The 26919-nt window shown below is 45.2% G+C and overlaps 1 protein-coding gene across 2 annotated transcripts in view; it reads left to right on the forward strand.

The window, feature by feature from the left end:
* The window catches only part of LOC106567541 (netrin receptor UNC5D), a 354474-nt gene that overhangs the window by 313196 nt on the left and 14359 nt on the right, over positions 1–26919 (forward strand). For both annotated transcript variants that reach the window (XM_014136944.3, XM_014136955.3), the window contains 4 exons: positions 2308–2715; positions 3234–3321; positions 22351–22522; positions 24638–24868. In XM_014136944.3, coding sequence (XP_013992419.1) covers positions 2308–2715; positions 3234–3321; positions 22351–22522; positions 24638–24868 — 899 coding nt within the window. The remainder of the gene's footprint in view (positions 1–2307; positions 2716–3233; positions 3322–22350; positions 22523–24637; positions 24869–26919) is intronic.

The following is a 26919-nucleotide window of genomic DNA, read 5'->3' on the forward strand; positions in this document are numbered from 1 at the left end:
ATAATCCACTTAATAATTCACATTTCCTGTTGCTTCAGGATTAAGATCCTACATCTGTATGGAGTCACTAAAAATGAACAATCTATCCTCTTGCTCCTGTACCTCCAATACGGTCAGACACAGTCATAGTAATAATGCCCTGTGTTGAACAGAGCATCTGGACTGTTGCGTCACTGGAAAAATTGAGAGAGAAAAAGGGTGCTGTGTCGACCCAAAGATTGAGCCCTATTTCTATGGTTGTGACACGGCTTGGCGACAGCCTCTTCAGAGAGGAGTGATAGAATTGATCACACAGCAGGAAGAAGAAAGCTGTGATTTTATTGGGGCCTTTCTCCTCCCAGAGAATTTGGGTAATACAAACAGGGTTATACACAGCCCTCTCATAGTGTAGCCTACACACCAGGAGAGGAGTCTACAGTATATACTGTACTCTGAAAATTCCTTTGGTCTCTACTGAGTTAGGTAATTCAGCTTTTACTTTTCTTGCACCTTATTTGTGGAACAATCTTCAACATTTTCTTAAATGTGATGTTCTGGTGCCTCCAGGGTAACTCAGAAAGCAGATTGAGGACCTGTCACGGTTGTCGTAGGGTAGAGACCAAGACGCAGCGGGAAAATATATACTCATCTTCTTTTTATTTGGTGAAGAAGGGAAACACAATAAACGTATACAAAAACACAAACGAACTGGACAGTCTTGTCAGGCACACAGCTAAACAAGAACAATCTCCCACCAAAATCCATGAAAAACAAACCCCTAAATATAAGACCCTCAATCAGAGGCAACAATAACCAGCTGCCTCCAATTGAAGGTCCAACCCCAATTAACTAAACAAAGAACTACAATAGACTAGATAGAACATAGAAAAAACGAACATAGAACATAGACTAACAAACCCCGAACCACATAAACCAAACACCCCTCTACCTAAATACATAGCCCAAACCACATGAAACAAACACCCCCTGCCACGTCCTGACCAAACTATAATAACAAATAACCCCTATTACTGGTCAGGACGTGACAGGACCTTATTGCTGATGAATGTGTTTGTTTTTTATGAACGTGTTTTTCTTTCCGCTTGCATTTATATTTTGATATGTGTATTTTCTGTAATTTATATAATTCAAGGCTCATCTGTAAAAGTGGCCTTGGTCTCAGTATGACTCCCTGATAAAATAAAGGTTAAATAAATTAAATAAATAGTGCACTACTTTAGTTCAGAACCCTACAGGACATTATATAGAGTCCACATAGGGCTCAAGCCAAGTAGTGAGCTATATTGAATGGAGTGCCATAGGAGATGCAAGCAAACTCCATGGAGCTGAGAAGAGATACAGTCTAAATGGAACTAACTGCCTGCTAACTGCCAGTTAGCTTGGTCCTGTGATCTGCTAGCTTAAGCTTGGGTGAGCATGTGAAGGTCTAGGGTCCCACCAAGTCTCAGTTTTCCCATCTGCTCAACCGTTTACCCAGCTTTGGTACACCATTTACTGTATTCTTAGTAGCTACAAAGCTTGAAGTTGAAAAGATGAAGAATCTTTCCCAAGTATAACACACACACGTACACACACAGACACAGACACCACACACACACACAAACACACGCACGCACGCTCACACACACACACACACACACACACACACACACACACACACACACACACACACACACACACACACACACACACACACACACACACACACACACACACACACACACACACACACACACACCAAGTATGAAATCTCATTAGCTCCTTCACCTCCCACTCTAGCCCAGCCAGTAGCAGAGAGTTTTACACAGTTAGTCGTTGCTATGGAGAGGCTTTTGTTACAACTCTATTGCTGTGACAAGGACTTTGTGGCACCTCCCGTTGTCATGGTGAGGTGTTTTTAGCACCCCAGTTGCCATGGTGACGAGATGGTCGCCGTTTGGACCAGGAAGTTATTTTGACACAAATGTTGCCAAGGCATGTCCTCCAGCTGTAATTGACATTCAGTGTGTCACATATTGGATGACTGGAGACTAACAGTTAGCACACCACTGTAGGCAAGCTAATATCGGACCTGTGTCCGATGCCGCTAGCAGCCCAATAGTACACCAACCATGGGTAACCAATAGTTGGCATGCTGCTGTCAGCTACCACCAATGGCCCAGTGTTCATCTGTGTATACCATCATATGATAAAACCCTGATGAAAACGCATGTAGAAGAGTTGTATACACCTCCAGTCTGTTAAACAGATGTGTTTTCTGGGAGAAGTACAGTATCTGACTCCTCTGGGACTCTTTTTCTTCTCTAGGCAACCCCCTGTTGATTAGCTCGTCCCTGCAGCCGGACCTGACAGTGTCACGGACGTACACCAGCCCCATCTGCTTCCAGGACTCCATGGATAAAGAACTAATTTCCCAGGAGCCTTCGCTCTTTGACCCTCTGCCCGACCTCAAGGTCAAAGTTCACTCCTCCTTCATGGTGTCCCTGGGCGTGTCAGAGAGGGGGGCCGAGTACCACGCCCAGAAAGCCCACCCCCAGACCTTCCCCCGGGGGCTGGCACCCGACTACAGTGGGGTACGGGTGGAGGGGACCCTAAGAGGGAGGAGGGAGAAGAGCCTCCTTGCTCCCCACGCACCGTCTACGCCCTCCAGACCCCCTCTCAGGACGTCCGGGGTGTTGGGACACGCGGGTGGGAGGCTGGTGGTCCCCAATACAGGTTTGTTGTTCATAAGGGCGTTGTAGCACACTCACACACATGCAAGCACACACACACACACCCAGGGGAACACATACACACCTGCTGGGCTGTCAGGTCTATTTAGGGCAGGTGACAGCCAGAGAGGTGACGGCCAGACAGGGCCTCTGGGGCTCTCAAATCAATGCTGTCAACCAATGCACCGCACACACACACACACACACACACACACACACACACACACACACACACACACACACACACACACACACACACACACATACACACACACACTACCACCGACACTGGAGCCCACAAACAATTACTCTCTAGAGTGCCAATCTAACCTGCCAGTAGATAACAGTGCCACAAGGGACAGGAGACAGGAATGTGGGGCGGTGTGAGAGCGTAGTGTGTGTGTGTGCGTATATGTGTCTGTGTATCTCGTGACCATCTCCTATTTTCCTCTCTCTCTCTCTCTCTCTCTCTCTCTCTCTCTCTCTCTCTCTCTCTCTCTCTCTCTCTCTCTCTCTGTGTAGGTGTGAGTCTGTTGGTGCCCCATGGGGGGATAGCTGAGGACACTACCTGGGAGATGTACATGGTCATCAACCAGGAGGACAGCAGCAGGTGAGACACAACACACAGACATGGCACAGAGAACCAGGCTGCGTTCCTCCCTTCTTCGCTTTGGTGCAATTTTCACAAGTATATCGTACATTTTCACAACCCTTAGTACAAAACTCAAAACAGATCATCAAAAAGGCAGTTGTTTGAAAACTGTATGCACATTTTCAATAGACTAGGTACAACACTTTTTCACCAAATTTAATCAGTGTTTCATCTAGAAATGAATGTTTCACATGTTCATATGAAGTAATTGCCTTTCACAATGCAATTAGCACATTACTTTTGATATGATTATCTTCTCTTTTGTTGATAGACATTTATAGACTCAACAGACTTAATCTCACTGCTCTCATTTGATGATCACTTAAACATTTGGTAAACCTACAGTACCAGTCAAAGGTTTAGACAAACCTACTCATTCAATGGTTTTTCTTTATTTTTACTATTTTCTACATTGTAGAATAATAGTGAAGACATCAAAACTATGAAATAACACATATAGAATCATGTAGTAACCAAAAAAGTGTTAAACAAATCAAAATATATTTTACATTTTACATTTTACATTTTAGTCATTTAGCAGACGCTCTTATCCAGAGCGACTTACAAATTGGTGCATTCACCTATAATATCCAGTGGAACAGCCACTTTACAATAGTGCATCTAAATCTTTTAAGGGGGGGGTTAGAAGGATTACTTTATCCTATCCCAGGTATTCCTTGAAGAGGTGGGGTTTCAGGTGTCTCCGGAAGGTGGTGATTGACTCCGCTGTCCTGGCGTCGTGAGGGAGCTTGTTCCACCATTGGGGTGCCAGAGCAGCGAACAGTTTTGACTGGGCTGCGCGGGAACTGTGCTTCCTCAGAGGTAGGGAGGCGAGCAGGCCAGAGGTGGATGAACGGAGTGCCCTTGTTTGGGTGTAGGGCCTGATCAGAGCCTGAAGGTACGGAGGTGCCGTTCCCCTCACAGCTCCGTAGGCAAGCACCATGGTCTTGTAGCGGATGCGAGCTTCGACTGGAAGCCAGTGGAGAGAGCGGAGGAGCGGGGTGACGTGAGAGAACTTGGGAAGGTTGAACACCAGACGGGCTGCGGCGTTCTGGATGAGTTGTAGGGGTTTAATGGCACAGGCAGGGAGCCCAGCCAACAGCGAGTTGCAGTAATCCAGACGGGAGATGACAAGTGCCTGGATTAGGACCTGCGCCGCTTCCTGTGTGAGGCAGGGTCGTACTCTGCGAATGTTGTAGAGCATGAACCTACAGGATCGGGTCACCGCCTTGATGTTGGTGGAGAACGACAGGGTGTTGTCCAGGGTCACGCCAAGGCTCTTAGCACTCTGGGAGGAGGACACAAGGGAGTTGTCAACCGTGATGGCGAGATCATGGAACGGGCAGTCCTTCCCCGGGAGGAAGAGCAGCTCCGTCTTGCCGAGGTTCAGCTTGAGGTGGTGATCCGTCATCCACACTGATATGTCTGCCAGACATGCAGAGATGCGATTCGCCACCTGGTTGTCAGAAGGGGGAAAGGAGAAGATTAATTGTGTGTCATCTGCATAGCAATGATATGAGAGACCATGTGAGGATATGACAGAGCCAAGTGACTTGGTGTATAGCGAGAATAGGAGTGGGCCAAGAACAGAGCCCTGGGGGACACCAGTGGTGAGAGCACGTGGTGCGGAGACAGATTCTCGCCACGCCACCTGGTAGGAGCGACCTGTCAGGTAGGACGCAATCCAAGCGTGCGCGGTGCCGGAGATGCCCAGCTCGGAGAGGGTGGAGAGGAGGATCTGATGGTTCACGGTATCAAAGGCAGCAGATAGGTCTAGAAGGATGAGAGCAGAGGAGAGAGAGTTAGCTTTAGCAGTGCGGAGAGCCTCCGTGACACAGAGAAGAGCAGTCTCAGTTGAATGCCCAGTCTTGAAACCTGACTGATTAGGATCAAGAAGGTCATTCTGAGAGAGATAGCAAGAGAGCTGGCCAAGCGCGGCGCGTTCAAGAGTTTTGGAGAGAAAGGAAAGAAGGGATACTGGCCTGTAGTTGTTGACATCGGAGGGATCGAGTGTAGGTTTTTTCAGAAGGGGTGCAACTCTCGCTCTCTTGAAGACGGAAGGGACGTAGCCAGCGGTCAAGGATGCGTTGATGAGCGAGGTGAGGTAGGGGAGAAGGTCTCCGGAAATGGTCTGGAGAAGAGAGGAGGGGATAGGGTCAAGTGGGCAGGTTGTTGGGCGGCCGGCCGTCACAAGACGCGAGAGTTCATCTGGAGAGAGAGGGGAGAAAGAGGTCAAAGCACAGGGTAGGGCAGTGTGAGCAGGACCAGCAGTGTCGTTTGACTTAGCAAACGAGGATCGGATGTCGTCAACCTTCTTTTCAAAATGGTTGACGAAGTCATCCGCAGAGAGGGAGGAGGGGGGGGGGAGGGGGAGGAGGATTAAGGAGGGAGGAGAAGGTAGCAAAGAGCTTCCTAGGGTTAGAGGCAGATGCTTGGAGTTTAGAGTGGTAGAAAGTGGCTTTAGCAGCAGAGACAGAAGAGGAAAATGTAGAGAGGAGGGAGTGAAAGGATGCCAGGTCCGCAGGGAGGCGAGTTTTCCTCCATTTCCGCTCGGCTGCCCGGAGCCCTGTTTTAGATTTGAGATTCTTCAAAGTAGCCACCCTTTGCCTTGATGACAGCTTTGCACACTCTTGGCATTCTCTCAACCAGCTTCATGAGGTAGTCACCTGGAATGCATTTGAATTAACAGGTGTATCTTGTTAAAAGTTAATTTAAGGAATTTCCAAAAAAGTGTTAAACAAATCAAAATATAGCCACAGCTTTGATGACTATATATATATTTTTAATCTGATATTGACAAAATCAGAGATTAACTGTATGTAACAAATCAAAGATTATTGGTTACAGAGATTAGACATTTACATTTACATTTAAGTCATTTAGCAGACGCTCTTATCCAGAGCGACTTACATTAGCAGATGTTAGAGCAGGTACAGCGAAATGCTTGTGTTTCTAGCTCCTACAGTGATACAATAAAATACCAATACGTAAATGATACAGAACGTCCCCTATTCAGTAAACATGTATCCAAAATTAAGTTGCTAGCATCTTTTTGATGGGGGGGGGTCACACTGCTGTAATACCCTAATACACAGTGCATTCAGAAAGTATTCAGACCCCTTGACTTTTTTCACATTTTGTTACGTTACAACCTTATTCTAAAATGTATTAAATTGTTTTTTCCCCTCATCAATCTACACACAATACCCCATAATGACAAAGGAAAAACAAGTTTTTAGAAATTTTTGCAAATTTATTACAAATAAAAAACGGATACTTTCACATTTACATAAGTATTCAGACCCTTTACTCAGTACTTTTTTGAAGCACCTTTGGCAGCGATTACAGCATTGAGTCATCTTGGGTAGAAGCTTGGCACACCTGTATTTAGAGAGTTTCTCGCATTCTTCTCTGCAGATCCTCTCAAGCTCTGTCAGGTTGGATGGTGAGCGTCGCTGTTCAGCGATTTTCAGGTCTCTCCAGAGATGTTCGATCGGGTTCAAGTCCAGGCTCTGGCTGGGCCAGTCAAGGACATTCAGAGACTTGTCCCAAAGCCACTCCTGCGTTGTTTTCGCTGTGTGCTTAGGGTTGTTTTCCTGTTGGAAAGTGAACCTTCACCCCAGTGTGAGGCCCTGAGTGCACTGGAGCAGGGTTTCATCAAGGATCTCTCTATACTTTGCTCCGTTCATCTTTCCCTCGATCCTGACTAGTCTCCCAGTCCCTGCTGCTGAAAAACATCCCCACACTATGATGCCACCAACCACCATGCCTCACCGTAGGGATGATACCAGGTTTCCTCCAGATGTGATGCTTGGCATTCAGGCCAAAGAGTTGAATCTTGGTTTCATCAGACCAGAGAATCTTGTTTCTCATGGTGTGAGAGTCCTTTAGGTGCCTTTTGGCAAAGTCCAAATGGGCTGTCATGTGCCTTTCACTGAGGAGTGGCTTCCATCTTGCCACTCTACCATAAAGACCTGATTGGTAGAGTGCTACGGAGATGGTTGGCATTCTGGAAGGTTCTACCATCTCCACAGAGGAACTCTGGAGCTCTGTCAGAGTGACCATCGGGTTCTTGGTCACCTCCCTGACCAAGGCCCTTCTACCCCAATTGCTCAGTTTGGCCAGGCGGTCAGCTCTAGGAAGAGTCTTGTTCGTTCCAAACTTCTTCCATTTAAGAATGATGGAGGCCACTGTGTTCTTGGGGACCTTCAATGCTGCAGAAATGTTTTGGTACCCTTCCCCAGATCTGTGCCTCGACACAATCTTGTCTCAGAGCTCTATGGACAATTCCTTCGACCTCATGGCTTGGTTTTTGACCTCACATGCTCTATCAACTGTGGGACCTTATGTAGACAGGTGTGTGCCTTTCCAAATCATGTTCAATCAATTGAATTTACCACAGGTGTACTCCAATCAAGTTGTAGAGACATCTCAAGGATGATCAATGGAAACAGGATGCACCTGAGCTCAATTTCGAGTCTTTTAGCAAAGGGTCTGAATAAATAAGGTATTTCTGTTTTTTATTTTTTATTCATTTTTCAAACATTTCTAAAACCTGTTTTTGCTTTGACATTATGAGGTATTGTGTGTAGATTGATGAGAAAAATAAATGATTTAATCTATTTTAGAATAAGGCTGTAACGTAACAAAATGTGGGAAAAGTCAAGGGGTCTGAAAACTTTCTGAATGCACGGTATGCCATTTACATAGCAGGTACTTTTATTCAAAGTGTCAACAGTCCACACATTTTTGATGTGACCCCAACTGAACCCACAACTCCAGTGTTGCTAGTGCCATGTTCTTACGAACTGAGCCACATTCAGGACCACTACAATACATCATTACAATGCAATACTGTAAAATACAATACACGATTGCATTACAGGTGGAAAATGTATGATTGCCATCCACATGAGAGCACCACCCTCCATCAGGCCATGGATGAGGCATGTGGTGATTTCAATCCAGAACAATGAGCATATTTACTGTAATTTCAATAAAAACCTATGGTCCAATGCTCAAGACAGGTTTGATACAAAGTAGTGCCTTCTAAACATTACGTTTCTTTAATTTCTTTCATTTACATTGTGAAAGATGTCTTCAATAATCACATCTTTGATCACACATGGGATAGAAATTATGGACATCTAATGTTCAGTCAATTTTAATGGGTAGTGCAAGTGTTCCTAATGTGAAAACAGTGTAATGTACTGTAATTTACAGTACTGTAGAATCATACATTCAAAGGGCAGTTTTGAAACATGTATCTTTCATGTTTTGCTATTGGATTAACTGGTTGTTAAAATAACTAAATTAAGAAGATATAATTAAATTGTGTTTTGGTGATTAAACCAATGTACTAATTTCACTGAGTATACTGAAACATTGGGAACACCTTCCTGGTATTGAGTTGCACCTCCCCTTTTGCCCTCAGAACATCCTCAATTGGTCGGGGCATGGACTCCACAAGGTCTCGAAAGCGTTCCACAGGGATTCTTTCCGATGTTGACTCCAATGAATCCCGCAGTTGTGTCAAGTTGACTGGATCTCCTTTGGGTGGTGGACCATTTTTGGCGGGAAACTGTTGAGCGTGAAAAACCCAGCAGCGTTGCAGTTCTTGATACACACCAGTGCGCCTGGCACCTACTACCATACCCCGTTAAAAGGCACTTCAATATTTTGTCTTGCCCATTCAACCTTTGAATGGCACATATACACAATCCATGTCTCAATTGTCCTCCCTTTCATCTACACTGATTGAAGTGGATTTAACAAGCGACATCAATAAGGAATCATAGCTTTCACCAGGATTCACCTGGTCAGTCCATGTCATAGAAAGAGCATGTGTTCTTAATATTTTTTATACTCAGTGTATATTTCACAGTACACTTATATTTTAGATTAATGGTTGTGTGGTGAAAGATGTCTACAAACAAAGTGAATGCACAATGAAATGTTTTCAATATAAGACTGGCTGCGTTACAAGTTTTACCAGTTTGGAGTTTTGTAATAAGGGTTTTTCAAATTCAACACATACCATAATTTCCGGACTATTAAGCGCACCTGAATATAAGCCGCATCCACTGAATTAAAAAATATATATTATTTTGAACATAAATAAGCCGCACATGTCTATAAGCCGCAGGTGCCTACCGGTACATTGAAACAAATGAACTTTACACAGGCTTTAACGAAACACGTCTTGTAACAAAAATAAATAGGCTTTAACGAAACATGGCTTGTAACAAAAAATAAAAAGTTAGTTGTCTTTTTGCCGTAATCAGAATGATGGGAAGTTTGAGAGCGCTCGATTTAATCTAAACAGTAAACAAAAAAGTTGTTTGACCTTAACCCGTTCTGCAATTTCATTGGTCTAATGAAAGCTTCATGCCGCCAAAAAACTGAGCACGTCACAGAATGTTTTTTTTTTAGAATTTTTTTTTGAAAATCCATATATTAGCCGCGTCATTGTTTAAGCCGCGAGGTTCAAAGCCTGGGAAAAAAGTTGCGGCTTATAGTCTGGAATTTACGGTACTTGTGAATATAGTACCAAAGCAATACAAATAACTGTATTCTACCGCTTCATCTCACGCTATCTCTCCCACTTTTTAACACCCAAACTCACGCATGGATGTATGCAAGCTCGCACACACATACTATACACACACCCCCACATGAGCATGCACAAACACACACATTCCCACATACAAACACACACACACACTCTGCCCAGCATGCGGCCTTAGCTCATCTTGCACACTCTACAGGGGAGGACATGATGTGTCAGGAATAGGCTTTCAGTTGCAGAACAGCCCTGCAGATTGCAGCATGGCCCTGAGCAACTGGCTCAGCAGACAGAGCCGTGTCTTCTCCATTCTGGGTCTTTACGCTTAAGCATGACACCATCTCCTTCCTGTGTGACTGGTTAAAGCTGTGAATGTTAAATGTTCAGTGTAGAGGCAATCTGCCATTGTTTGGCATGTGGTCAGATAGAACAAGACAGACAAATAGAGAGTCTAGATGACCAATGCCTGCTATGGAGAGCCCATAGCTGTGACTTAGCAGTCAAGACTTTCACCAAGCTATTACTCAAGGCTGAGATGGCACGACAGATAAAACATGTTCACAATAAATGTAATACTGTTCACTTTTCTCAAAGAGGCTTCAATACGTTTTTTTGCCACCAGGAGTCAGTGTTCTTGTACCTGTTAGTTTGTGATTTCCTTGCACACCAAAAATGTCATATCTCAAACACATCTGTATGAAAATATCCCAACAAGTTATCACCCCTGACAACCAGTTTAACCCCAGCTGGACCCATCAAGGAAATACCATTTCGACTAGGAGTTGAAAATAAGTGACATTGAATTTCACTTGGCATCAAATGCAGATTACAATCCCTTTCACCCCCCTCTTTCTCCTTCCTCCTCCTCAGAGCACCCCAGAGGCTTCTGGGTAGCGAGGGTAAAGATAGGGATCAAAGGTCACATATAGTTTACGCCTCAGAGCTTAGGAGTGGACTACCTGTCTCTGTCCTGTGAGGTGTGCGCTACTCTGAACACTCCCTAATCTCACTGAGCCCTCTCCTTTAGGTTCCTGCCTGGTCCCGATAAGGCTGCTTGCTGTTTACTTCCTGCCTGGTGTTAAAGGGAGCCCGGGGGGGGGGGGCACCTCTGATCTCACTGAGCTGTCAATCACAGCCCTATCTTTTGACAAGCATTTGGAGAGACCCTGGGAGAAATTGTATCTTTTCTTCCTATTCAGTCTTCAGACCAAAGCCATCTACATGAGGCAGTTGGCGGTGGCTCTCCACTCGGCTGCAGAATAGGAATTGATCAGCTCAGCCTTGGCAGCTCCAGAGCTGCATTATGGAGAGTGAGATGAGAGGCTTTTCCTCTCCAGGCCTTATTGGGTTCTCTTTGTGTCTGTGGAGTCTCCACACTGCAGGGTGTTAGTGCCTCGCCCCATAGCACTCACTTCTGTCATCATGAAGTGCTTTGAGAGACTAGTCATATCATATCACCTCTACCTTACCTGACACCCTACACCCACTTCAATTTGCTTACTGCCTCAATAGATCCACAGACGATGCAATCGCTCTGCACACTGCCCTATCCCATCTGGACAAGCGGAATACCTATGTATCAATGCGGTTCATTGACTACAGCTCAGCATTCAACACCAAAGTACCCTACAAGCTCATCATTAAATTCGAGGCCCTGGGTCTGAACCCCGCCCTGTGCAACTGGGTCCTGGACTTCCTGACCGGCCGCCCCAGGTGGTGAAGGTAGGAAACAACACCTCCACTTCGCTGATCCTCAACACTGGGGCCCCACAAAGGTGCGTGCTCAGCCGCCTCCTGTACTCCCTGTTCACCCATGACTGCGTGGCAAAGCACGCCTCCAACTCAATCATCAAGTTTGCAGATGACACAACAGTAGTAGGCTTGATTACCAACAATGACAAGACAGCTTACAGGGAGGAGGTAAGGGCTCTGGGAGTGTTGTGCCAGGAAAATAACCTCTCACTCAATGTCAACAAAACAAAGGAGATGATCGTGGACTTCAGGAAACAGCCGAGGGAGCACCCCCCTATCCACCTCGACGGGAACGCAGTGGAGACGGTGGAAAGCTTCAAGTTCCTTGGTGTACACATCACTGATAAACTGAAATGGTCCAACCACACAAACAGTGTGGTGGAGAAGCACCTCTTCAACTTCAGGAGGCTGAAGAAATTTGGCTTGGCACCTAAAACCCTCACAAACTTTTACAGATACACAATTGAGAGCATCCTGTTGGGCTGTATCACCACCTGGTACGGCAACTGCACCGCCCGCAACCGCAGGGCTCTCCAAAGGGTGATGCGGTCTGCCCAACACATCACCGGGGGCAAACTACCTGCTCTCCAGGACACCTACAGCACCCGATGTCACGGGAAGGCCAAAAAGATCATGAAGGACAACAACCACCCGAGCCACTGCCTGTTCACCCGCTATCACTCAGAAGGCGAGGTCAGTACAGGTGCATCAAAACTGGGACCGAGAGACTGAAAAACAGCTTCTATCTCAAGGCCATCAGACTGTTAAACAGCCATCACTAGCACATTAGAGGCTGCTGCCTATATAAATAGACTTGAAATCACTGGCCACTTTAATAAATGGAACACTAGTCACTTTAATCATGTTTACATATTTTGCATTACTCATATGTACAGTTGAAGTCGGAAGTTTACATACACCTGAGCCAAATACATTTAAACTCAGTTTTTCACAATTCCTGACATTTAATCCTATTAAAAATTCCCTGTCTTAGGTCAGTTAGGATCACCACTTTATTTTAAGCATGTGAAATATCAGAATAATAATAGAGAGAATGATTTATTTCAGCTTTTATTTCTTTCATCACATTGCCAGTGGGTCAGAAGTTTGCATACGCTCAATTAGTATTTGGGAGCATTGCCTTTAAAATTGTTTAACTTGGGTCAAACATTTCGGGTAGCCTTCCACAAGAATCCCACAATAAGTTGGGTGGATTTTGGGTCATTCCTCCTGACAGAGCTGGTGTAACTGTCAGGTTTGTAGGCCTCCTTGCTCACACACACTTTTTCAGTTCTGCCCACAAATTTTCTATAGGATTCAGGTCAGGGCTTTGTGATGGCCACTCCAATACCTTGACTTTGTTGTCCTTAAGCATTTTACCACAACTTTGGAAGTATGCTTGGGGTCATTGTGCATTTGGAAGACCCATTTGCGACCAAGCTTTAACTTCCTGACTGATGTCTTGAGATGTTGCTTCAATATAGCCACATCATTTTCCTTTTTCACGATGCCATCTATTTTGTGAAGTGCACCAGTCCCTCCTGCATTAAAGCACCCCCACAAAATTATGCTGCCACCCCGTGCTTCATGGTTGGGATGGTGTTCTTGGGTTGGAAGCCTCCCCCTTTTTCCTCCAAACATAACGATGGTCATTATGGCCAAACAGTTCTATTTTTGTTTCATCAGACCAGAGGACATTTCTCCAAAAAGTATGATCTTTGCCCTCATGTGCAGTTGCAAACCGTAGTCTGGCTTTTTTATGACGGTTTGGAGCAGTGACTTCTTCCTTGCTGAGCGGCCTTTCAGGTTATGTCAATATAGGACTCGTTTCACTGTGGATATGGATACTTTTGTACCTGTTTCCTCAAGCCTCTTTTAGAGGTCGACCGATTATGATTTTTCAACGCAGATACCAATACCGATTATTGGAGGACCAAAAACCCCAATACCGATTAATCGGCCGATTTAAAAAATATATATATATTTGTAATAATGACAATTACAACAATACTGAATGAACACTTATTTGAAGTTAATATAATACATAAATACTATCAATTTAGCCTCGACTAAATAATGAAACATGTTCAATTTGGTTTAAATAATGCAAAAACAAAGTGTTGGAGAAGAAGGTAAAAGTGCAATATGTGCCATGTAAAAAAGCTAACGTTTAAGTTCCTTGCTCAGAACATGAGAACATATGAAAGCTGGTGGTTCCTTTTAACATGAGTCTTCAATATTCCCAGGTAAGAAGTTTTAGGTTCTAGTTATTATAGGAATTATAGGACTATTTCTCTCTATATGATTTGTATTTCATATACCTTTGACTATTGGATGTTCTTATAGGCACTTTAGTATTGCCAGTGTAACAATATATCTTCCGTCCCTCACCTCGCTCCTACCTGGGCTTGAACCAGGAACACATCGACAACAGCCACCCTCGAAGCAGCGTTACCCATGTAGAGCAAGGGGAACAACCACTCCAAAGTCTCAGAGTGAGTGATGTTTGAAACGCTATTAGCGCGCACCCGCTAACTAGCTAGCCATTTCACATGGGTTACACCAGCCTAATCTCGGGGGTTGATAGGCTTGAAGTCATAAACAGCGCAATGCTTTAAGAATTGCGAAGAGCTGCTGGCAAAACGCACGAAGGTGCTGTTTTAATGAATGCTTACGAACCTGCTGCTGCCTACCATCGCTCAGTCAGACTGCTCTATAAAATATCAGATCATAGACTTAATTATAACATAATAACACACAGAAATATGAGCCTTTGGTCATTAATATGGTCGAATCCGGAAACTATCATTTCGAAAACAAAACGTTTATTATTTCAATGAAATACGGAACCGTTCCATATTTTATCTAACGGGTGGCATCCCTAAGTCTAAATATTCCTGTTACATTGCACAGCCTTCGATGTTATGTCATAATTATGTACAATTCTGGCAAATTAATTACGGCCTTTGTTAGGAATAAATGGACTTCACACCGTTCGCAATGAGCCAGGCGGCCCAAACTGCTGTATATACCCTGACTGCTTGCACGGAACGCAAGAGAAGTGACACAAATAGCAGGCAATATTAACTAAATATGCAGGTTTAAAAATATATACTTGTGTATTGATTTTAAAGAAAGGCATTGATGTTTATGGTTAGGTACATTGGTGCAACGACAGTGCTTTTTTCGCAAATGCGCTTGTTAAATCATCAGCCGTTTGTTGAAGTAGGCTGTAACATGTAGTCAGCCTGCCATGCAGGCTCCTCGTGGAGTGCAATGTAAGGCAGGTGGTTAGAGCGTTGGACTAGTAACCGGAAGGTTGCAAAAATCCCCCAAAAATCCCCCAAGAATCCACGAATCCCCCTTGAACAAGGCAGTTAACCCCCGTTCCTAGGCCGTCATTGAAAAAAAGAATGTGTTCTTAATCTGACTTGCCTAGTTAAATAAAGGTGTAATTTTATTTTTTATTTTTAATATCGGCAAATCGGTGGCCAAAAATACCGATTACCGATTGTTATGAAAACTTAAAATCGGCCCTAATTAATCGGCCATTCCGATTAATCGGTCGACCTCTAGCCTCTTTACAAGGTCTTGTGCTGTTGTTCTGGGATTGATTTGCACTTTTCGCACCAAAGTATGTCCATCAGTAGGAGACAGAACGCATCTCCTTCCTGAGCGGTATGACGGCTGCGTTGGCCCATGGTGTTTATACTTGCATACTATTGTTTGTACAGATGAACGTGGTACCTTCAGGTGATTAAAAATTGCTCCCAAGGATGAACCAGACCTGGAGGTCTACGATTTCTTTTCTGAGGTCTTGGCTGATTTCTTTTGATTTTCATTACATTTACATTTACATTTAATTCATTTAGCAGACGCTCTTATCCAGAGCGACTTACAAATTGGTGCATTCACCTTATGATATCCAGTGGAACAACCACTTTACAATAGTACATCTAAATCTTTTAGGGTGGGGGGGTTAGAAGGATTACATTGTCCTATCCCAGGTATTCCTTAAAGAGGTGGGGTTTCAGGTGTCTCCGGAAGGTGGTGATTGACTCCGCTGTCCTGGCGTCGTGAGGGAGCTTGTTCCACCATAGGGGTGCCAGAGCAGCGAACAGTTTTGACTGGGCTGAGCGGGAACTGTGCTTCCTCAGAGGTAGGAGGGCCAGCAGGCCAGAGGTGTATGAGCGCAGTGCCCTCGTTTGGGTGTAGGGACTGATCAGAGCCTGAAGGTACGGAGGTGCCGTTCCCCTCACGGCTCCGTAGGCAAGCACCATGGTCCTGTAGCGGATGCGAGCTTCAACTGGAAGCCAGTGGAGAGAGCAGAGGAGTGGGGTGACGTGAGAGAACTTGGGAAGGTTGAACACCAGACGGGCTGCGGCGTTCTGGATGAGTTGTAGGGGTTTAATGGCACAGGCAGGGAGCCCAGCCAACAGCGAGTTGCAGTAATCCAGACGGGAGATGACAAGTGCCTGGATTAGGACCTGCGCCGCTTCCTGTGTGAGGCAGGGTCGTACTGTGCGAATGTTGTAGAGCATGAACCTACAGGATCGGGTCACCGCCTTGATGTTAGTGGAGAACGACAGGGTGTTGTCCAGGGTCATGCCAAGGTTCTTAGCACTCTGGGAGGAGGACACAATGGAGTTGTCAACCGTGATGGCGAGATCATGGAACGGGCAGTCCTTCCCCGGGAGGAAAAGCAGCTCCGTCTTGCCGGGGTTCAGCTTGAGGTGGTGATCCGTCATCCACACTGATATGTCTACCAGACATGCAGAGATGCGATTCGCCACCTGGTTATCAGAAGGGGGAAAGGAGAAGATTAATTGAGTGTCGTCTGCATAGCAATGATAGGAGAGACCATGTGAGGATATGACAGAGCCAAGTGACTTGGTGTATAGCGAGAATAGGAGAGGGACTAGAACTGAGCCCTGGGGGATACCAGTGGTGAGAGCACGTGGTGCGGAGACAGATTCTCGCCACGCCACCTGGTAGGAGCGACCTGTCAGGTAGGACGCAATCCAAGCGTGGGCCGCACCGGAGATGCCCAGCTCGGAGAGGGTGGAGAGGATCTGGTGGTTCACAGTATCAAAGGCAGCAGATAGGTCTAGAAGGATGAGAGCAGAGGAGAGAGAGTTAGCTTTAGCAGTGCGGAGAGCCTCCGTGACACAGAGAAGAGCAGTCTCAGTTGAATGACCAGTCTTGAAACCTGACTGATTTGGGTCAAGAAGGTCATTCTGAGAGAGATAGCAAGAGAGATGGCCAAGGCACGTTCAAGAGTTTTGGAGAGAAAAGAAAGAAGGGATACTGGTCTGTAGTTGTTGACATCGGAGGGATCGAGTGTAGGTTTTCTCAGAAGGGGTGCAACTCTCGCTCTCTTGAAGACGGAAGGGACGTAGCCAGTGGTCAAGGATGAGTTGATGAGCGAGGTGAGGTAAGGGAGAAGGTCTCCGGAAATGGTCTGGAGAAGAGAGGAGGGGATAGGGTCAAGCGGGCAGGTTGTTGGGCGGCCGGCCATCAAAAGACGCGAGATTTCATCTGGAGAGAGGGGGGAGAAAGAGGTCAAAGCACAGGGTAGGGCAGTGTGAGCAGGACCAGCGGTTTCGTTTGACTTGACAAACGAGGATCGGATGTCGTCGACCTTCTTTTCAAAATGGTTGACGAAGTCATCCGCAGAAAGGGAGGAGGGGGGGAGCGGGAGGAGGATTCTAGAGGGAGGAGAAGGTGGCAAAGAGCTTCCTAGGGTTAGAGGCAGATGCTTGGAATTTAGAGTGGTAGAAAGTGGCTTTAGCAGCAGAAACAGAAGAGGAAAATGTAGAGAGGAGGGAGTGAAAGGATGCCAGGTCCGCAGGGAGGCGAGTTTTCCTCCATTTCCGCTCGACTGCCCGGAGCCCTGTTCTGTGAGTTCGCAATGAGTCGTCGAGCCACGGAGCAGGAGGGGAGGACCGAGCCGGCCTGGAGGATAGGGGACAGAAAGTCAAAGGATGCAGAAAGGGAGGAGAGGAGGGTTGAGGAGGCAGAATCAGGAGATAGGTTGGAGAAGGTTTGAGCAGAGGGAAGAGATGATAGGATGGAAGAGGAGAGAGTAGCGGGAGAGAGAGAGCGAAGGTTGCGACGGCGCAATACCATCCGAGTAGGAGCAGAGTGAGAAATGTTGGAGGAGAGCGAGAGGGAAAAGGATACAAGGTAGTGGTCGGAGACTTGGAGGGGAGTTGCAATGAGATTAGTGGAAGAACAGCATCTAGTAATGATGAGGTCAAGCGTATTGCCTGCCTTGTGAGTAGGGGGGAAAGTGAGAGGGTGAGGTCAAAAGAGGAGAGGAGTGGAAAGAAGGAGGCAGAGAGGAATGAGTCAAAGGTAGACGTGGGGAGGTTAAAGTCACCCAGAACTGTGAGAGGTGAGCCATCCTCCGGAAAGGAACTTATCAAGGCGTCAAGCTCATTGATGAACTCTCCAAGGGAACCTGGAGGGCGATAAATGATAAGGATGTTAAGCTTGAAAGGGCTGGTAACTGTGACAGCATGGAATTCAAAGGATGCGATAGACAGATGGGTCAGGGGAGAAAGAGAGAATGTCCACTTGGGAGAGATGAGGATTCCAGTGCCACCACCCCGCTGGCCAGATGCTCTCGGGGTGTGCGAGAACACGTGGGCAGATGAGGAGAGAGCAGTAGGAGTAGCAGTGTTATCTGTGGTAATCCATGTTTCCGTCAGCGCCAAGAAGTCGAGGGACTGGAGGGTAGCATAGGCTGAGATGAACTCTGCCTTGTTGGCCGCAGTACGGCAGTTCCAGAGGCTGCCGGTGACCTGGAACTCCACGTGGGTTGTGCGCGCTGGGACCACCAGGTTAGAGTGGCAGCGGCCACGCGGTGTGAAGCGTTTGTATGGCCTGTGCAGAGGGGAGAGAACAGGGATAGACAGACACATAGTTGACAAGCTGCAGAAGAGGCTACGCTAATGCAAAGGAGATTGGAATGACAAGTGGACTACACGTCTCGAATGTTCAGAAAGTTAAGCTTACGTTGCAAAAATCTTATTGACTAAAAAGACTAAAATGATACAGTACTGCTGGCGTTGTTGACTTTGTTTGAAAGTGTAGCTGGCTAGGTAACCTCGATAGTTTCAGTACTACACCATGATCATGATACAAAGGCAACTATGTAGCTAGCTAACATAACACTAATCAAGACGTTCCTTTGTAATGTATTTCGTTTCTACAATGCTGCTCGTCGGTAATAGTTGGCTAGGTTTGGAAGATGGCGTTGCGGGGGACGAAAATAGCTGGCTAGCTAACCTCGATAATTACTCTAAACTACACAATTATCAAACTATGACAAAGACAACTATGTAGCTACCTAACACTACACTAGTCAAATCGTTCCGTTGTAATGTATTAGTTTCTACAGTGCTGCTAGTCGGTAACGGTTGGCTAGCTAGCAGTGGGTTTGATGATGACTAGGTGTGTTGACTAAGTCTGGAGTCTGGGGAACGGGGTCGCGTCGCGGCGGACGAAAATAGCTGGCTAGCTAACCTCGATGATTACTCTAAGCTACACAATTATCTTAGATACAAAGACAGCAAAGACAGCTATGTAGCTAGCTAACACTACACTAATCAAATCGTTCTGTTGTAATGTATTAGTTTCTACAGTGCTGCTAGTCGGTAGAAGTTGGCTAGCAGTGTTGACTGAGTTTGGAGAACGCGTCGCGGAGGACAAAAATAGCTGGCTAGCTAACCTCGATAATTACTCTAAACTACACAATTATCTTTGATACAAAGACAGCTATGTTGCTAGCAAAAAAAATTGCTCAGATCAAACAAATCAAACCGTTTTAATGTAATGAAATGTAATATTACCTGCGGAGCGAGGTGCGGCACGACTACTCGCTCCAAACCCGGAAGCAAAGAGGCACAGAGTTTGAAGGTAGGCCTTGAAATACATCCACAGGTACACCTCCAATTGATTCAAATGATGTCAATTAGCCTATCAGAAGCTTCTAAAGTCATGAAATAATTTTCTGGAATTTTCCAAGCTGTTTAAAGGCACAGTCAACTTAGTGTATGTAAACTTCTGACCCACTGGAATTGTGATACAGTGAATTATAAGTGAAATAATCTGTCTGTAAACAATTGTTGGAAAAATGACTTGTGTCATGCACAAAGTAGATGTCCTAACCGACTTGCCAAAACTATAGTTTGTTAACAAGACATTTGTGGAGTGGTTGAAAAACAAGTTTTAATGACTCCAACCTAAGTGTATGTAAACTTCAACCGTATATACTGTATTCTATTCTACTATATCTTAGTCTATGCCACTCTGACATTGCTCGTCCATATACTTATATATTCCTAATTGCATTCCTTTACTTAGATTTGTGTGTATTGGGTATATGTTGTGAAATTGTTAGATATTTCTTGTTAGATATTACTGCACTGTCGGAGCTAGAAACACAAGCATTTCACTACACCCGTAATAACATCTGCTAAACACGTGTATGTGACCAATAAAATGTGATTTGATTTGATTTGGAGGCCTTGGTGGGGAGCGGGGGTATGAAATGACATTGCGAGATCAGGATAGCAATTAGCATTCTGAGTTAGAAGTGCTGAGTTGAGTTGGAAAGTTAGTGGTGAGAGGAATTTCAGAACCTAATCCCGAACACACACAGAAAGGTTGTCTGTCCTTCAGTGTTTTTAATGTAATATGTTTGTAGCAGAGTTAGTGCACAGAGCTAGCTTCATCTGATGAGTCACTTTGCTCAAGACTTCCAGCTTTAAAGCCTTGGCTTCGACTCAGCGAGCTAGCAAGGTCTTGTTGTGCACTGTTAACCTGAGCTTGAAACTGTGGGGAACAGTACATGATATCCAAGGTTATTATGTTGTTCTTTGTTTTTCTAAATGGAACAATGAAACTCCTACAGGGTGTTAGTGCCTTGGAGTGTTATTCTTTGATGCTTGTCAGGCCACCACAGTACAGCCCACCTTAACACAAGGTCAGGAGACCTCTGTAGCGATCTGATAGGTGACAGAGTGTGAATGAGAGATCAGGTGAAGGGTGTGAAAGGGAACGTGTTTGTGAAGGAGGATGGAGGTGTGAGAGGAGGAGTTGCGGTAGACTAGGGATGAAAGATCTAGAGTGAAAGATGGAGTGTTAATTAGGGGTGGCCTTCGGTAGAACATCTCTCTGTTTGCAATCATATTACTATTCATTTTACCGTGTTTAAGGAAGCAAATTTCTGCCCGATAAATTGTAGTCTATTTATTTGTTATTTTAAATGTATGTTTTAAGAATAAGCATTTCAATGGATCACATAATCACTCAGTATAACAATGCCAAACCTCTCTCTGAGTGCAGTCAAATCATTCCAATCCATTAATGAAATAAAAGCCTATTACATCAATTACCCAAAGTCACCCTACTTGATCCACCTCTCAGACTAATTCAATTGTCTTTGTTGCCGAGATACTGAGTCAGAACCATGAAAAATGTCTAGTTTTTAATCTTTTCAAAGCTCCGAGTTGTGTTTTCTTTGAAAAACAAACAGCCTTATTCTCCTCTATTCAGGCTAATTATCAGAGTCCAATCTGCAGGTACCCTTGATGCTCCTCTGGTGACTGGGCCTGATTACCATATACATATTCACACACACACACACACACACACACACACACACACACACACACACACGCACACGCACATGCACACGCACACGCACACGCACAGCTGCAGGATTTCACTGCTGTTGGCTGATTTATTCTCTATTTTTAGATGCGAGATCACAACCGCTGTCAATGTTTAACTGTTGATTGCATTGGAACAATGGAGACAAATTGGACACAATAGGCAGTGGAAGCACACTGGTAATTAGCAAAAAATAAATAACGATAAAGCAGAGTGGTGAAAATCCTGCTGCGAGCGAGGTTGTTCACACCATTTGTTCACACCATATCATGTATAACTGATATTTCAGGAAATTATATAACACAGCCATCGTTGTTGGTGTGTGTTTGTGTGAGAGAGTGTGTGTGTCTGTGTATGCTTGTATCTGTGTTTGTGTTTGAGTGTTTGTGTGTGTGTGTATGTATTTGTGCATATATCTTTAATCTCAGTTTAGCCGACACAGTAGAATGCTACCCAAACAGCCCTGTTTGTGATGTTTCACTCAACAACAACACACAGTTGTCCTGATCCCCTCATTAAAGTGTCCAGTTAATCAGTTTAGCTGAAATAACTCCTCTGGCACTGCCTCTGGTTCCTAATCTGACCTGTCACTAAGGATGAGGCAGGAGACGCTAGCTTGGCCCTTTGACAGCAGGGGATAGCAGCGCCACTCTACCTACCGTGAGATTGACCCCCAGGTCTGCAGCAGCAGGACTGATGGATGGCTGAGACTCAAATAGTATGAAATCAAGCAGATATCAGTTTTCATTGCACGATAAGCCTTAGAAATCTGTGTAGTAGTGTAGGCCCTTCTGGACTGAAGGCAGGATTGGCAGCCCATATAAAAGTTTGAGTGTTCCTAAGAATAGGACCTTCTCCTAGCGTTTCCTTTTCCCCTGTGTTCCTCAAATAAAGCCATGACCCACTGTCTGTGGAGTTTGGAGAGGTATTTACTCTGTGTGTTGTCAGAGTCTAGACCCTCCATATTTCTGTATGTGTGTTTTCTGCAGTACCCTATCAGAGGAGAGCCAAGAGGTCCTGCTGAGCCCAGAGGTCACATATGGTCCGCCGGGCCTCGACCTCTCCTGCCCCGTCGCCATGACAATAGCCCACTGCGCTGAGGTCGCCACCGACAACTGGAGCATCCGGCTCAAAAGGCAGACACAGGATAACAAGTGGGAGGTGAGGTTGTCCTGAAAACATTTCAGAACATTTAGGGAAAAAATTAAAATGTTCTCTGCACTTAACTGTGTAAAAGACTCTGTGTAACTCAAAATTAATATTGTAACTTTCCTTTTATAATATCTTTGAGATTATTCAACCGGAGTTCAAGTAAACACATAAAAATATGTTCTAGATGTTACCATCGCCGGCTGCTGTATTCAAAACTGCCTTCACTTATGGGCCGTCTATTTCAAATGTTACGGTTATTTTCCATAACTTTGCTTGCTGCGTGGGCTGTTAATGTGCAAGGAAAATGCCACCCAATATGCACACATCAAATGAAACATTTCCAAACACTAGACTGAGACAACAGTTGATTTAGATTTCTTTGTTCCATACACTTAATTTCTTTGTTCCAAAGGTGCTATGTAGAACCTTAGAAGGTTCTTCAGCTGTCCCCATAGGAGAACCCTTTGAAGAACCCTTTTTGGTTCCAGGTAAAACCATTTTGATTCCAAATATAACTATTTTGGGATCCAAGTTGAACCCTTTATTGGAACCAAAAAGGGTTCTACCTGGAACCAAAAAGGCTTCTCCTATGGGGATAGTCGAAGAACCCTTTTGGAAGCCTTTTTTCTAAGAGTGTACAAAAAAAGCAGGAGTATTCGTCTTTACCTTGTCTTTTCGCCCAAAACTTTGAATTGAGAATAGGATAGAACCACAATCTCAATTCCACACATTCTGTTCTTCATTCTGACTTGTCAACCTCTATTCCACTGAGGTTCATTGAGCTGCCAGTTGGGAGGAACTATTTCACTAACCCATGTTAGAATGGACTTCTTTGAAAGCTAGTGAAAACTCAAGTCTATGACTTCTCTTACAGTATGTGGTCCTCCCGACCGCAAGCCCTTTGAATAGCACACAAACCTCTCAAAAAAGCCCTTCAACTCTGCCTTTCTGCCTCTTAGAACTTCCATCTCGCTCTCTCTCTCTGAGGGACTCCCTCATTCTCTCGAGCAATGAGCTCCAACATCATTCCACACCCTCCATTTTTCTCCATCAATCCACCCGTCTATACATTCCAGCAGAGGTATTGACAACGTTCTGTTAATGTATAACTAACCTCATCAAAGGAGCTATAGAGAGCGACCGGGACCTCATCTAGGCGGAGGTGACCCCAAAGCTCAGAGCTCTTTGTGCCTTGCGGTGGGCCCATGACACCCCAAGGCCCGGGTCTATTCACTGCCTATGGCATTTACACAGGATGTAATTTGCCGGCAAAAGATGCTCGGCGCTCAAAAGGCAGCTATCAAAAGCCAGTCGACAAGTGAGTGTGTGTGTGTGCTGAGGGTTAGAGAATGGGAGAGAGAAGGTGAACAGGAAGAGAGAGAAATTGGTTATTTAATTGAGAAATGGAGAAAGAGAGAGATGTCCCTCTAGAGAGATAGAGAGAGAGGCGTCCCTCGTCTTGCCCATGTGAAGAAGCCATGGCGAGACCTGCTTCCTTTTCTGTGCAATAGTGAGCCCTTTATCTCAGACAGAATGCCGAGGCAGCCTCTTCAAATGTGAACCATCGCTGGAATTAATGACATTACGAGCATCTCTCTCTCTCTCTCTCTCTCTCTCTCTCTCTCTCTCTGTCCCCTTCTCCCCCTCTCTCCCTCCCTACATTTTTTCCGTTAATGCTGCTAGGCTTTGCTGCGGAGGCGTTTGACTCACGTTTCTTCCATTGCTGCCTGCCTGTCTGTCTGGTGGGGATGAGCTATATAAAACAGATTCCTAATGTCTGCTGCAGAGCTAATGGGCCAGGTGTAGCAGGCTGGGCCAAAGTACTGCATTACAATATTATACAGCCTGGATTTATAAGGTTTAACCATGCCTTAATACAGACAGGGCCTAGGGTCACAGGGAGGGTGCAGTTGGTGATTTAGGAGGGGCATTGAGAAAAGAATGAAAGAGAAATGGGCTATGCATACAAGTGTGTGGTAATCACATTACTGTTCACGATACACAATGTGCTGATTGCTGCTTTTTCCGTCCGCAGCCATTTTCCTCGTCATCATGTTAAACAACATCAGCCTAATGCCCCAACCCGCCCCAACTCCTTTTTTCTTCTATTTTCTTCTCTCACAGGAAGTGATGTCGGTGGAGGAGGAGAGCACTTCCTGCTACTGTCTGCTGGAGGCTCAGTGCTGCCACCTGCTGTTGGAAAGTCCAGGGCGCTACGCCCTAGTGGGGGAGCCACTGAGCCAGGAGGCTGTGAAGAGACTGAGGTTGGCCGTGTTCGGTAGTGCAGACAACACCAACCCTCTGGGATACAGCCTGAGGGTGTATTGTGTCGACAACACCCCCTACGCATTCCAGGTATGGGGGGATGGAAGGATGGATGGTTGGTTGGCTGGCTGGCTGTTTGCCTGACTGACTGACTGACTGACGGATAGACTGCCTATCACCCGAGTTTAGGCTGTGGAGTGATAGGCAGTAGAGTGCTTTCTGAGAACATGATATGTTATTGCAGTAGCAAGCTAGCCTGCAGTGGTAGATTTCAACTGACAGAAGAACTTTAAGAAAGTACTCTATGAAGGTTATACACAGGACAGTTTGCTTAAAGGAGAGTGTGTGTGTTCGTGTTCGTGTCTGTGTGCGTGTATTTGTGTGCATGCGTATCCGTGTATCCATCCTCGCGACCCCACATGTGTGTGACCTCATTCCACCCCCTGCAGGTGTGTGTGAGTGTTTCTGAAAAAACGTGTCCAATTGCATTAGTGTGTCGTGGCTGGTGGTTTTGTCCAGAAGAGGTTTCTCTGTCAGCCAGTCCAGTCACACAGCCAGAGAGAGAAAGAGAGATGCTGCTGGATGATTAGGAGACGAGGAGGGACTTTTAATTACAAAGACAAGAGACAACACTGCAAGGTTTCCTCCCCTGCCTTCTTTCTGGGGCTTAACTGAATATTTGCAGTGTGTTAATTAAAGGTGTTCTAGCATTCCATTCCGTGTGATGGCCCGGGCAAGGGAACACACACATTGCAGTCGGAGGGTGAGAGAGAGAGAGAGAGAGAGAGAGGGAGAGAGAGAGAGATAGAGAGTCAAAAATTTCAAGCAGACAACCTTAGAAAATTAACAACAATGACAAATTGTTTGATGAGGAATGCAAAAACCGAAGAAAGAAATTGAGAAACGTATCCAACCAAAAACATGGAGACCCAGAAAACCTGTGTCTATACTTTCACTATGAATCATGAAACAATACAGAAATACACTACGGAAAAAGAAGGAACAGTACGTCAGAAATCAGCTCAATGTAATTGAAGAATCCATAAAATCGAACCACTTCTGGGAAAATGTGGAATTACAAACAACCACACAAAGAGTTATCTATCCAAAACGGAGATGTGTGGATAAACCACTTCTCCAATCTTTTTGGCTCTATAACAAAGAACAAACAGTAAAAACATATATATGATTGATTACAAATCTTAGAATCAACTATTAAATACTACCATAACCAACTGGATTCTCCAATTACATTTAATGAACTACAGGACAAAATACATACCTAAGCGACTTTGAGCGTGGTATTATCGTCGGTGCCAGGCGCACCGGTTCCATCTCAGAAATGGCCGGCTTCCTGGTCTTTTCATGCACAACAGTGTCTAGGGTCTAGCGAGAATGGTGCGACAAACAAAAAACATCCAGTCAGCATCAGTCCTGTGAGCGAAAACATGAAGTGGATGAGAGGTCAAAGGAGAATGTGCAAGCTAACAAACGGGCCACAAACAGGCAAATAACGGCACAGTACAACAGTGGTGTCCAGAACAGCATCTCGGAATGCACAACTCATCGGTCCTTGACACGGATGGACTATTGCAGCAGACGACCACACCAGGTTCCACTCCTATCAGCTAAAAACAAGAAGAAGAGGCTCCAGTGGGCACACGATCACCAACTCTGGACAATTGAGGAGTGGAAAAACATTGACCACCTGATCTGACGAATCCAGGTTCCTGTTGCGTCATGCTGATGGCAGAGTCAGGATTTGGCGTAAGCAGCATGAGTCCATGGCCCCATCCTGTCTACTGTACAGGCTGGTGGAGGTGGTGTAATGGTGTGTGGAATGTTTTCCTGGCTCACTTTAGGTCCCTTGATACCAATTGAACAACGTTTCCGTGCCCGATGAATTCAGGCTTTTCTGGAGGTAAATGGAGGTCCGACCCAGTACTAGATTGGTTCTGATGTATGAATGATATACAATGAAGAGTAGCTATGGCCTTTTCACACAAACTCATTTCAGTCGTAATCACACTCTCTCTCATAATGATACCCATTATCCTCTTTTTGCCTCATTCACAAAAAAGGCACACACACGCTGAGGTATTTCTTTCTTTCTTTATTTAACCTTTATTTAACTAGGCAAG

The sequence above is a fragment of the Salmo salar genome, chromosome 01 (genome assembly GCF_965601325.2).
Source record: "Salmo salar chromosome 01, fSalSal1, whole genome shotgun sequence".
Classification (NCBI taxonomy): domain Eukaryota; kingdom Metazoa; phylum Chordata; class Actinopteri; order Salmoniformes; family Salmonidae; genus Salmo; species Salmo salar.